The sequence below is a fragment of the Sturnira hondurensis genome, unplaced genomic scaffold (assembly GCF_014824575.4).
Source record: "Sturnira hondurensis isolate 20B ecotype Veracruz unplaced genomic scaffold, ASM1482457v3 Scaffold0004322, whole genome shotgun sequence".
Taxonomy (NCBI): Eukaryota; Metazoa; Chordata; class Mammalia; order Chiroptera; family Phyllostomidae; genus Sturnira; species Sturnira hondurensis.
The window spans coordinates 3,612,989-3,627,334 of record NW_028076953.1 but is presented as its reverse complement, the minus strand read 5'-3'; the positions used below and the strand labels follow the sequence as shown (position 1 = coordinate 3,627,334).

Below are 14,346 nucleotides of genomic sequence, written 5' to 3'. Positions count from 1 at the left end.
CTTTCCCACAAGATAAAAAAAAATCAGTGTTTACCTTGGCCACACTTATCACATATAACCATTTCATTGGGAGCTTCTGAATACTCTTCCTGACATATTGTACAGACCATTTCCCCACTTCCAGTGGCTCCTGAAATATTTAAAATAATAAATATTATTTATTTAAAATAATAAAGAAGTGTTCCATGTAACAAAACTACTTTTTGACTCATTGAGTAGCCCTTATTGGTGATTTTTGTTCACTAGACCCAAAGTTCACTAGTACTTTGCCTTGAAAAGGCAAAGTACTATATATAAAATGCTATCTCTCTGCTCCCTCTCTGTGTTCTTCCCACCTTCAAGATGCATACCTGTCTACATTCAAAATTTAACCTGATTTTTGGCACAGGGCATAATTTAACCTGTTCTCAGGCAGGATACCTTATCATTTATTTCTAATATTCCCACTCTCCTGGGGGGAGCAAGGGGGAGAGAAGAGGATGTTTGTTAACGTAAGAACTATTCTCCAAAATACACATCTGTATCTACTCCATGTATGGTGTGTTCATTCAATCTACACTGCCTAAGGACTAATAAAAAAGGGCAAATAAGATATATCTTAAATATGTAAGATATATCTCCTTTTCTTTGGATTTGGAACATTTCTTTTTATTTACTAATTTACGAAAGAGACCGAATACCAATTATTTAATGTCTAGCTTCTGAAGTCTGGGAATATGGTACCCAGTATTATACCCCAAGAAAATCCCACTGCAACAAAATTTGGGGGTTCTAGTTACTAATTATACTTTTTACCTACATAGGTAAATTACTTCTTTCTTGAACATTTTTATTCTAAAAACTATATTCTATAAAATTTAGAATATGATTTTAATCCTAACATATTTCCAATATTCTCTTCTCATCAATTTCAACATACATAGTTAAAATGTTAACATGTATGTTTTATTCCCAAAGCAACAATAAAAATTTCAATTCTGTGCTATGAGCCAAGCATTGTTAGGTTTTGGACATATACTATTTTGTTTAATTTTATAACTTAAGTATTCTATTTAAAGAGAAGAACTGAAGCTCAGAAAAATAAAGTAACTAAACCAAGGATGCTCATTCATAAAGTATCAAGGCTAGGATTTGAACCCAGATATGCCAGAGTTAATACTCTATCCACTGTGAGATGCTTCCTTTCATTAATACTATATAATATTTCTTCTATCAAAAGCATTTGTCACTCTAGTTTTCAAAATTTTAACTTCAAATACTTACATTATTATTCCACCCAGTAGAAAGAACCAAATTTATTATGCTTCTATTCTTACACATACAAGTTAAACCAAATTTCTTGTTCAATTTTTGCAGTTTTCCTCATTTGCTTTGGTTTATTGTCTACTCCAGCCTCCTGCTTTTCCAAGGTTTGTTTACTTCCTTGCACAGTTGGCTAAACACATCCTCCCACAGTTTCTGAGTTTATGGCTATCATCAGGAGAGCAACCAGACTGACCCTAGGACCTCTCTGTCAAAATCTGCAATTGCCTGGGAAAGAACCAACAGTTCCAGATTGAGGTAGGTGCCTGATCTAATGTCTATAACCATGTGGGCTGGTGTGTGAGAAGGTAGCTCCTCAGAAAAAGATGCTGATTCAATAAACAATATGTGTTCACCTCAGGAAACAATCATGAAAAAGTAGGGAATTGCCTTTACTTGTGAAATCCAAGTACACCTTTTCTTTACCATCAAGTTGACAAGAACTTTCTGTGTAGTCTACTAGCCTTCTATAGGCTCCCTCATTCTAAATTCAATTGACTATAAAGTTCAAGCCATTTCATCTTCAATATACCAACTTTCTCGTTGTTGCTAAAAAAACTATAGTAAATATTTTTCATCTAGTTATTTTTACTTTTGAATTTGTTTTGAATAAACTGCTGTATAAATTGAAGAGTGTAAAACATTTTTATGCATTTAATGCAACTGTTGAAAGTAATATCCAAAATAGAAATTTACACTGTCAACAGCAGTGTATCATTTTCACAAAAACCGTAACAGCATTAGGTGTTAAAATAAAAAGTCCCTTTAAATTCATTTACTGATTTTAACATGTTATCTCCCTTTGTAATGCACATTTCTTTGACTACTAACATGACCATATATTTTTTCTTATTTATGCAAACTTTTCAAAGGAATCTTATTAGATGAGTGAAATTACTATAATTTATTAAGTCATTTTGATATTATCTATTATTAGCAGGTTTCATACAGGAAGAAAACAACTAAAACATCTCTCTACACTGATATCTATCATAATGCAGTTTCAGGTTCACTTGCTCATTCTATAGCAACTCCAAGTTATGTGTGCCACTTTCTGGGTGTCACAAAGAGTTAATGGCCAAGGAGTAATCCTCGGTAATTCTAAGGACAGTAAAAGCAGCCAGTGAGGAAAGAACCACCAGACTACTAAACTGATATACTGGGTGAGGCACATGTTGGACAGGACCCTAACTTCCATGACAACTTTCTATCCCTACGTACCACTGATCTTCGCAAGAAAGGAAGGAAGAATGGAAGGAAAAGAGGGAGGGAGGGAGAAAAAGGAGGAGATAAAAGCCAGAGAAACCTGTATTTAACTCACAGGAACCTTGAAAAGGTAGAAGAGTTGAAGGACTCATAGCTAACAGAGGGAGAACAGAAGCAGTTTAATGGTTTCTGTCTATGGTTTCATTCCCACCATAGACAGACTCAGGTTTACAAACTGAAAAAGGGAAATTCTGTATGATTCCAAGGGACTGTATGTGGGGTAGTAATATCTGCCCGATATCACTACTGCTGAAGACATCCTATCCTCCTCCTATTGCTTTTCTCACTGACCCATCAATTGCAGCAGATTCAAAAATATAATACAACACGCAGTAACCTGTCACAAATTTGCACTTGGGATTCTATTATAAAGCCCAATAGCTAAATGTTTGAGAAAAGTACCCAACCTTTAGGGAAAGAGAATTTACATCTCCTTTCTACAACAGGAAATATAAAACACAGGTCTTAGTGCAGGCCTATTAACTTGGTAAAAGGAAAACCAAAACCGTTGCTTTAGTGTGCAGCTAAAATACTCAGATTTTTAGTATTCGTACTTTGTAAAAATAAAGCACTTTCCATTACAGAGATTCCTAGAAAAACACCTTTATTTAGCAGATGCAAAGGTCATACAGCAATTACAGTTTGTAAAAACAGAAAACATTGTAAGAAACATAACCATACAAGCCAAGGCATACCTGTACTCATTTTTACTTGTACTCAATAGAGCCTCATTTCCCCATATAAACATTAAAAAATAGTGATTTTTAAACCGTTCTTATAAATGAATATTGCTAGTACTCTAAGCCTGTTTAATATATCCTAATTTCCCCAAACATCTGAAAAAGACTATGTTCTCAGTACCTATCAGTTCTCTACATTACTTTGTATTAATATAAGCAAGTAATGGTTAAGATGAAGCCCAAAGTATTTCTTCTCTAAGTTCTTAGGAGGGTCCTAAAAAGCTTACAGGTGTGCATCAGTGACACATCTGTCTTCTAGTCTACCTCTACGCCAGAGGAGTGAATTTTTTCGTCTGCACTCTTTAACATAGATCAGCAATTTTCAGTCAGTGTGATGGAAGAATTTTTAAATATGTAATACCCGACTATATTTAGTCAGGGACACTGACCTCTTTTCCCTCAGATTGTCAAATAAAAAAATAACAACAGACAACACAATAGCCATCTGGTATAAATGAATCAATGAATCAAAGTTATACTTTTGGGGGGATCATGTCAGCAAAATGTTATTTTGTGGTATGTAGCAAACTTTTAGTAATTAGTTTATGTGTGCCATGAAATGAAAAAGGGTGAAAATCACTGATATAGATTATTACTCCCTGAAGACTATGAAAGCAATACTGATTTTTTTAGCCTCTCCCTAAAAGTGATTCTGAGAAATCTTAATACACTGTTGAACAAATAATAATCAAAAAGAACAAGTCAAAAAACATCAAACGTTACTATAAATCATGTTTAAGAGAAACCATAGCACCTACCTGTTTGAATGTCCTTCCAGAGAACCCAGGATTTAGAACTGTCTTCAAATATGATGAAGCAGCTCTGTTTCAATATGTTTATCTGAAATACAGAGGAATACTTGTGATTTCTTTTAAAATTAAAAACATGAAGTTAAATTTAAAGGCAAAATCATTAAAAGTTTACTATAAAACTGTAAAAAATATTTTATACTAAGGTAACTTGCCTTTTTGATAGTTCCAAGATAAAACAAGCCATCTGACCATCTAGCTAGGACATCCTGACCCTCTTCAAATTTACATGCTGGTTTTTTGACTTTATGTCCATCCTGTAAAGACAGCTTGGTCAAGGATGTTGGGGTCTTTTGGTTTCGGCGTAAAGGAGACCGCTTGTGGACCAGTGAATTACCTGCCCCTGTAGAGTCTCTGGTTAGAAAATAAAAGATAAGCATATGTAAGATTAATTTACTTGTAGAGCTTATTTTATACCAATGATATCATATATTAAAATTTTTTATTTATAAAAATCCTTAAATTGAGGGAAAATATTGCCAATACCTCAAATCACAAACCCTTTCCAAAAACAAATAAGTTTAAAACAAAATGACAGTTCTCAATATTCATTCAGAGCCTATCTGAGGCGAGGCCAGGATTCAACAACCACTCCAAGATAATAATGGCAGTTATCATCAATACAACAGCTCTAAGTTTAAGTGGACGGGTCACGGTCATCAGCAAAGGATGCTTTTAATCTCAAAACTGGGTTTAGGCAAACTAAAAAGTTACATGGCACAAATTTCATAACCACTTGAAAAAAATAAAAAATGATTATGCCACATACACACTAAAATCAGTGATTTGGGGAAAGCTGAGTATAGTCAATTCATGACCTTGAAAGGGTAGTCATGACCTTGCTACAAGAAATCACTACCAAATTGATTTTTTTTTGCAGCTTCGGTGAACTTTATTGTAATAACAAAAAACAGCACACAAATGAGTAAATGACACCTCCTTTGGCTAAGCTCATGGTAGTTTGTGGAAGACTGACACAATCAATAATTATAATATGATGAGAAGAACACAGCAATAGGTTTGAAAGAGGTTCTATGAGATCACATTACAAAAACTCTGCTTAGGAAAACAACATGTTGATGATGATGAAGCCTTGACCAAGTTGGAATATTTGACCTTGACCTTCAAAAAGTAGAGACTGAGGATTACTTTTCTCTTACTACAGAAGCAGCTCATTGTAAAAAATGTATAAAATAAAGATATGCCAAAAGAACAGACCAAAAGCTAGTTGCTGCCATTTTGCATAATACAGAGAAAAGTACTGTTAATACTATAAGGTATTTCTGCCTTTTTCTGTGAATAGGAATAGACACAAATTATATATGAATATATTTTTACCCAATTCAAAGACTATATAGTTTGTTATACACAGGTCTTTTTTTTTTTTGCACATCTAAGACTATTTCCACAGTATCAAATCCTAGAAGAATTTACTACATATTAAAAATTTCTTTTCCTTTAAAAAAAATTTTATTGTTCAAGTACAATTTTCGGCCTCCCCCCCTCCCCGCCACCTCCCTCCCCTGATTCTGACCCCCTTGGTTTTGTCCACGTGTCCTTTATAGTTGTTCCTGAAAACCCTTCACACCCTTTCCCCCTCATTATCCCCTCCCATCTCCCCTCTGGTTACTCTCCGGTTTGTTCTTAATTTCAATGTCTGTGGTAATATTTTGCTTGTTTGTTTTGTTGATTAGGTTCCACTTAAAGGTGAGATCATATGGTATTTGTCTTTCACTACCTGGCTTATTTCACTTAGCAAAATGCTTTCCAGTTCCATCCATGCTGTTGTGAAGGACAGGAGCTCCTTCTTCCTGCTTTATAGTAGATTAGGAGCTCCTTCTTTCTTTCTGTTGTATAGTATTCAATTTACATAGTAAATGTACCATAGTTTTTTGATCCATTCATTAACTGATGGGCACTCAGGCTGCTTCCAGCACTTGGCTATCATAAACTGCTGCTATGAACATTGGGGTGATTCTGAATTGATTCTTATATATAAACAGGAATGTATCACAGTCTCAAACAGGCACACAGGGAGTTTAAAATAAAAATTGGGAACCATCAATTTCATAAAATCACAATCAGATGAGAAATATATATATATGTATATATATATGATCATTTTACTTTTTTAAAGACCCAAGTTACATATTCTAAAATAATATAACATGTATTAGTTATTCCATAAACAACATTGCATACCACCATCAATTTTTAAAATGACAACAGAGCAAAGTTTGTTTTGTTTCACTTTCCCAGTTTAGTTTTTTACTGATTAAACATAAAACAATATGTAAAACTAGATAGGTAATAATTCAAAAATAGCATAACAGGTGCCCTGGCTGGTGAAGCTCAGTGGATTCAGCTTGGGCCTGCAAACCAAAGAATCACGATTCAATTCCCAGTCAGGGCAAATGTCTGGGTTGCAGGCCAGTTCCCAGCAGGGGACACACGAGAGGCAACCATATATTGATGTTTCTCTCCCTCTCTCCTTACCTTCCCCTCTAAAGATAAATAAATAAAATCTTTAAAAAAATAGCATAACAGGTAAGTAAAAATAAAGTTAACTGTGGAAGAAAAAATGTTTCTATGCAGGAAATTGGGAATACCTAAGTTCAATACTTAAGAATACACAAATTCTGGGAAATTCTATCATAAGGTAAACATGGATAAACCTTGAGAACATTATGTAAAGCAAAATAAACCATACAAAAAAGGCAAATATTCCACTTATAGGATGTAATTAGTAAAATTCATACACAGAGTATAACGGTAGTTGTCAGAAGGGTTAAATGTGGATGTAACCCTTTAAAGGGTATATACAGTTTTCCAGTTTGAAATACACACATTTTAAAGATACCTGTTTTCTCCCCGAATTTCCCAAATTTGTTGAAAAACACTAGTCTGCATATCTCTATACCCAAGCATGTAATAGTAAAAATACTGAAAGGCAAAGAGAAAATCTTGAAAGCAGCGAGAAAATTACTCATTATTTACATGGAAACCCAGTAAAATAACTTCTCATCGGAAACAATGAAGGCCATAAGGCAGTGTGATAACAAATACAAAGTGCTGAAAGGAAAAATCCTGTCAATCAAAAATCTTATACCCAGCAAACTGTCTTTCAAAAATGAAGGTTAATAAAAGATACCCCCAGATAAACAAAAACAAAGAATCTGCTACTAGCACAGCACCTTAGAAGAAATGCTACAGGAAATTCTTAGGGTTGAAAACAAGTAAACCAAGATAAAAATTCAAAACACACACATACAAGAAAACAAAGAACACTGGTAAAAGTAATTATAAAATACAGTATAAATATGCCTATTTCCTTTAATATAAGAATATGAAACAATATACATATAATTTTGTTAGGCCTGTAACACAGAAATACAACATTTAACACAAAGAAGGTGGCAGAAACCAAACTATATTAAAGAAATGACACCAACCCTGACCAGTGTGGCTCAGTTAGTTGAACATTGTCCAGTAAAGCAAAAGAAGTCCCCAGTTCAATTCCTAGTCAGGGCACATCCCTGGATTGTAAGTTTGGCCCCTGGCTGGGGTGTAACTGCACCCCATGAGAGGCAACTGATGTTTCTCTCCCTCTTTTTCTCTCTCCCCTCCCCATTCTTAAATGGTAAATAAAAGAGTAAATATAAGTGAAGTAAGTATGTCATGTTAAGGAAATATTGGCCAGATACCCAAGTTACTCATCATTTCAAGTAAAAATGATGTTCCTTGAAAACCTGCTAGTTCAGCTAGCAGCTTAAACCATGGCCTAAATATGTCATGTACATTTTTTTATTTTATCACACATATTAAAAACCTAAAGTCTATGTTAGGAGTTAGTGAAAGTAACATTTACTGTTTTGTCAAAAACGTCCTTAAATGAAACAGGATTTTCTGTGTGTATGCATGTGCTTGTGTGTGTGTCTTCTGAGTGCTCAACAATGAAGAATACTAGTTGCAGTCTGATGCCACTGACTTGTTCCATGCTAAGGCACACAGGAGTCTGACAACATATTTTTTTAACAATTTAAATTTTATTTTTATTTAGAGAGAGAAGGCCTGTTAAGACTCTCCCTTAGAGAGAGTGAGGAAAATGGCGGCAGAGTAGGACAGAGCAACTCCAGTTCTCGTACCCCTGGGAGAAAATCCGGGCAGATCTACTGAAGAACAGCGCAATCAATTCCCCAACCAATAATTCCCCAGCATTTATGAAAATAAGAGACCAGAGATAGTGATGGACCAGACAGCTACAGGTCAGTGGGGTCTCAGGGACGTGAGTAAGGACAGAGGCAGCCGGCCGGCAGCAGCCCTGGGCCGGCACACAACGGCCCTGAGCCGTGGCTGTCCCAGTGGTCAGGGCCCAGAAGCTTCTGTCTGCACCCAGCAACAGGGGTGTCTTCCACAGAGGACTCATCGGGAGCCAGGCACCCCAGAGTAAAGTCAAAGGCAGTGGTGGTGGGAAAGCAGCCCTTGGCCGGCACATAATGGCCCTGAGCTGTGGCTGCTGGAGAGCGGCTGGGGCCCAGAGGCTTCTGTCTGCGCCCAGCGACAGGGGCGTCTGCCACGGAGAACTCATCGGGTGTCCGGCACCTGAGAGTAAAGACAAAAGCAGCACCAGCAGGGCAGGCTGCCCTCGGCCAGCCCGTAATGCATCGGAGCCGCCGCTGCCACTGCATTAGGGGTGTAGAGGCTTCGGTCTTCGGCCAGTGCCACGGAGGACTTCTCGGGAGCCTGGCACCCAGTGGAGCCTTGGGCCGGCTGCAGGGTCCTTGAAAGAGAGCTGGCTCCCTCCCTCCCCACCTAGGTGGGGCTGGGTGGCAGAGACCTGTCTGCCTAGGTTTGCAGGAAGGGTGACAAGGATAGGGGACGATGTTCACTTGCGATCTCTGTGGTTGCCAGCCCACCAGCCCACCAGCCCAGGAAATTTGAGAGGAGCAATGTCATAACCGGTCGGGTTAGAGATTGGGCTGGGCTGAGAGGCAGGCTTTCTGGAGAAGTTTTTGCTGGAAAGTAGACTGAGGTGATCTCCTGTAAAGGCAGCTTTAGTTGCTTCTCACCCAGGCAAAGGACTGGGAAGGACCATTACCAGATCCCATGGGACCCAGGCAGCCTGTCGGGTGGGTAGGCGCCTGCACCCAAGTCTGGTAGCCTGCCTGGTGCGCGGGAGTACGACTGGGCCTACAAACCAGCCCACAGAGGGGTCCTGCCAAAACCAGAAAAACCGAATTGGACAGTTTGAAACCAACAGGAGTGGGGTTTTTTTTTAACTATTTTTTTTTTACTTTTCTTTAACTTTTTTTTTCAGTAATCGTATATCTTTAAAATTTTATTGTTGCTATATCTTTCAGTACTTTGTTCCTCTCCTTTCTTTTTTCCTGTTTTAGTCCTTCTTCCTTTCATTCCAAACTTATTGCTTTTTCCTCACTTCTCCTGCCCATTTTTTGGGTTTATTTGTTCGTTGCTTTCTGTAACACTGTAAATACTTCACAACACATCTCTTGGGTCTTAGACCACTTTACAGATTCATGAATTCTATTACTGTAGTGATTAACTCTACTTGCTCACACGCTACGTCTATTTACTATTCTTTACCCTCACCTTACCTCAAAATCTAACCACCCCAACCTCACTGCTTTCTAGATACAACTCACAAGCCTTCCCTCCCCAACAAGAGACTTATCTTTGGTCTATCCTTTTGTAAAAGTGGCAAATTGGGTTGAAGATTACAGTTAACACTATATAAAGCCTAAAGATCTTCTATCATTTCTCTACCAGCTGTGACTGTAAATATCATAAAGTGCTCTCCTGCTGTCATAAGCCATTTTCCCTCCTCCTCCAACTGATCACACACACACACAAAGAAAGGAGTAGGTGGAAGCAGAGAACATCAAAATACTTGCAGGAGATTGCACCACTGAATTTCACAGGTATCTTACCACAGAAGTTCACACTATAAACCCAGGGAGTCAGAACAGATCAATTTAAAAAGCTGAGGCTAACCAGAGTCTCATAAAAAATGGGAAGACAAAGAAACAATGCCCGAATGAAAGAAAAGGTGGAAGTCTCAGAAATAATGTCAGATGAAAGAGAGGCAAGTCAGCTATCAGATATTGAATTCAAAGCACTAGTTATCAGGAAATTCAAAGAGCTCACAATGAGCTACCAGAAACTACAGGGGAGCTACAATGAGCTCTCCGCAAACTATATCAACATGAAAAAGGAAATAGAAACTATCAGCAAAGGCCAAGAGAAAATGAAGAATACAATTTCGGAACTGAAGAACACAGTAGAAGGAATGAAAAGCAGGATCGATGAGGCAGAAGATCGGATCAGCAAGTTGGAGGACACAGTAGAAAGAATTTCCCAGAAAGAGGAAGAAAAGGAAAAGAGGCTCAAAAAGAATGAACAGGGACTAAGAGAAATGCAAGATAATATGAAATGTAATACAATCTGACTAAAAGGAATACCAGAAGGAGAAGAAGAACAAGGGATAGAAAACCTATTTGAAAGTGTAATGATGGAAAATTTCCCCAATTTGATGAGAGAAAAAGTTAGCAAATCCAGAAATCACAGAGAGTCCCATTCAAGCGGAACCCAAAGAGGCCCACTTAAAGACACATCATCATTAAAATGGCAAAATTCCAAGACAAAGAGAGAATCTTAAAGGCAGCAAGGGAGAAAAAAGAAGCAACATACAGGGGAGCCCCAATATGGTTAGCTACTGACTTCTCAATGGAAACACTCTAAGCAAGAAGAGAATGTCAAGAAATATTTCAAGTAATGAGAACCAGAGGCCTACAACCAAGGATACTTTATTCAGCAAGGCTCTCAATCAAGATAGAAGGCCAAATAAAGAGCTTCCAAGACAAAAGAAGTCTAAAAGAATATGCCTCCACCAAACCAGCTCTACAAGAAATACTAAAAGGACTGCTTTAATGAAAGGAAGGAAAAGAGAGAGACAGAGAGGAACTCTGGTACAAAAATGGCAATGAATAAGTACCTATCAATAATAACCTTAAATGTAAATGGATTAAATGCTCCAATCAAAAGACATAGAAAAGCTGAATAAATAAGAAAGCATGACCCACACATATGCTGCCTACAGGAGACCCACCTCAGGACAAAAGACCATCACAGACTAAAAGAGAAAGGATGGAAACAAATTTTCTAAGCAAATGGTCAAGAAAAAAAAGCTGGGGTAGCAATTCTAATATCAGACAAAATTTCAAAAAAAGAAAAAAATTTCAGATTTCAAAAAAAGGGCCATAAAGAGAGACCCAGAAGGTCACTCCAATAATACTCAAGGGAAGAATCCACCAAGAAGACATTAACATCATAAATATATATGCACCTAACATAGGAGCACCCAAATATATAAGAAAAATCCTAGAAGACTTCAAGAAAGACATTGAGAGCAACACAATTATACTAGAGGATTTTAACACCCCGCTGTCAAAAATGGACAAATCTTCCAAACAAAATATCAACAAAGATATAGCTGCACTAAACAACACCCTAGATGAAATGGATTTGACTAATATATATAGAGCCCTTCATCCCAAAGAAGCTAAATGCACATTCTTTTCAACTGCACATGGAACATTTTCAAAGATAGGCCACATGATAGGACACAAAACGAGCCTCAACAAATTCAAGAAAATTGAAATCAAACCAAGCATTTTCTCTGACCACAAGGGACTGAAATTAGAAACCAACCCCACAGGAAAAAACCAAAATACCCAAAAGCATGGAGACTGAATGGTATGCTATTAAACAACGAATGGGTCAAGATTGAAATTAGGGAAGAAATCAAAAAGTTTCTGGAAACAAATGAAAATGAACTCACAACAACCCAAAACTTATGGGACATGGCCAAGGCAGTCCTGAGAGGGAAGTTCATAGCAATACAGGCTTACCTAAAGAAAACAGAAACATTTCAAAACAACAACCTAACCCTATGCCTGCAAGAACTCGAAGAACACCAACGAAGACAGCCCAGAGCAAGTACAAGGAAGGAAATAACCAAGATCAGAGCAGAATTAAATGACATAGAGACCAAAAGCACAATTATAAGGATCAATGAATCCAAGAGTTGGTTTTTTGAAAAGATAAACAAAATAGACAAACCTTTAAGTAGGCTCATCAAGAAAAGAAGAGAGAGGCCCCAAATAAACACAATCAGAGATGAAAGAGGAGAGATTACAACTGATACCACAGAAATAGAAAGGATTGTAAAAAATTACTATGCAGAACTGTATGCCAATAAATTTGAAAACCTAGGTGAAATGGACAAATTTCTAGAAAAATATAATCTTCCAAAACTCAATGAAGAAGAAGTAGAAAGCCGGAACAGACCAATAACAGCAAGTGAAATTGAAGCAGTAATCAAAAAACTCCTATCACACAAAAGCCCTGGACCACATGGTTTCACAGGAGAGTTCTACAAAGCTTTTAAGGAAGAGCTAACACCTATTCTTCACAGACTATTCCAAAAAATCCAAAAGGAAGGAAAACTCCCCAACTCTTTTTATGAAGCCAGCATCATCCTAATTCCAAAGCCAGATAGAGACACAACAAAGAAAGAAAACTTCAGGCCAATATCGCTGATGAACATAGATGCTAAAATGCTCAACAAAATATTGGCAAATCGCATCCAACAATACTTCAAAAAGATCATACACCAGGACCAAGTGGGATTCATCCCCGGAATGTAAGGATGGTTCAATATCCGCAAATCAGTAAATGTAATACACCAAATAAACAAAAGCAAAGACAAAAACCACATGACCATATCTATAGATGCGGAAAAAGCTTCTGAGAAGGTACAACAGCCATTTATGATAAAGGTACTCAGCAAAGTGGGAATAGAAGGAGCATTCATCAATATAATAAAGGCCATATATGAGAGACGTACAGCCAAATCATACTCAATGGGCAAAAACTAAAAGCTTTTCCACTAAGATCAGGAACAAGACACAGTTGCCCACTATCACCACTTCTATTTAATATAGTATTGGAAGTTCTAGCCACAGCGATCAGACAAGAAAAGGAAATAAAAGGCATTCAAATTGGAAAGGAGGAAACAAAACTGTCATTGTTTACAGATGACATGATAGTGTACATGGAAAATCCTATAGACTCTACCAAAAAAACTGCTCAAACTAATAAATGAATTTGGCAAAACAGCAGGTTACAAAGTCAATATCCAGAAATCAAAGGCATTTCTGTATACTAAACAATGAGTCAGCAGAAGCAGAAATCAAGAAAAAAATCCCATTCGATATAGCAAAAAGAAAAATAAAATACCTAGGAATAAACCTAACCAAGGAGGTAAAAGACCTGTATGCAGAAAACTACAGAACACTGAAGAAAGAAATCAAGGAAGACACGAACAAATGGAAACATATACCATGCTCATGGATTGGAAGAATTAACATCATCAAAGTGTCCATACTACCCAAAGCAATTTACAGATTCAATGCAATACCTATTAAAGTACCAATGGCATATTTCACAGACATAGAACAAACACTTCAAAAATTTATATGGAACCATAAAAGACCCTGAATAGCAGCTGCAATGTTAAGAAAGAAGAACAAAGTAGTAGGGATCACAATACCTGATATCAAACTGTATTACAAGGCCACTGTAATCAAAACAGCATGGCACTGGCATAAAAACAGGTACATAGACCAATGGAACAGAACAGAGAGCCCAGAAATAAACCCTACAGTGAATTAATATTTGACAAAGGGGGCAGTAACATAAAATGGGGTAAAAATACCCTCTTCAACAAATGGTGTTGGGAGAACTGGACAGCTACGTGCAAAAATATGAAACTCGAGCACCAACTTACACCATACAACAAAATAAATTCAAGATGGATAAAAGACTTAAATATAAGCCGTGACACCATTAAAGTTCTAGAGGAGAACAATGGCAGGAAAGTATCAGATATTTCACGCAGCAACATTTTTACTGATGTGTCCCCTAGAGCAAGAAATATAAAGGAAAGAATAAACAAATGGGATCTCATCAAAATAAAAGGCTTCTGTGTGGTTAAAGAAAACAACATTAAAATAAAAAGACAACCAACTGTATGGGAAAACATATTTGCCAATGATACCTCAGACAAAGGTTTAATCTCCAAAATATACAAAAAACTCACACGACTTCACTCTAAGAAGACAACTAACCCAATTAAAAAATGGTGAAAG

At 37.0% G+C, this 14,346-nt stretch overlaps 1 protein-coding gene across 3 annotated transcripts in view; it reads right to left on the bottom strand.

The window, feature by feature from the left end:
• The window catches only part of MTF2 (metal response element binding transcription factor 2), a 76,793-nt gene that overhangs the window by 23,623 nt on the left and 38,824 nt on the right, over positions 1 to 14,346 (bottom strand). For 2 of the 3 annotated variants that reach the window (XM_037045504.1, XM_037045505.1), the window contains exons 2-4: positions 4,273 to 4,471; positions 4,067 to 4,148; positions 35 to 130 (exon numbers count right to left, since the gene is read on the bottom strand). In XM_037045504.1, coding sequence (XP_036901399.1) covers positions 35 to 130; positions 4,067 to 4,148; positions 4,273 to 4,471 — 377 coding nt within the window. The remainder of the gene's footprint in view (positions 1 to 34; positions 131 to 4,066; positions 4,149 to 4,272; positions 4,472 to 14,346) is intronic. The other variant, XM_037045506.1, reaches the window with a different exon arrangement.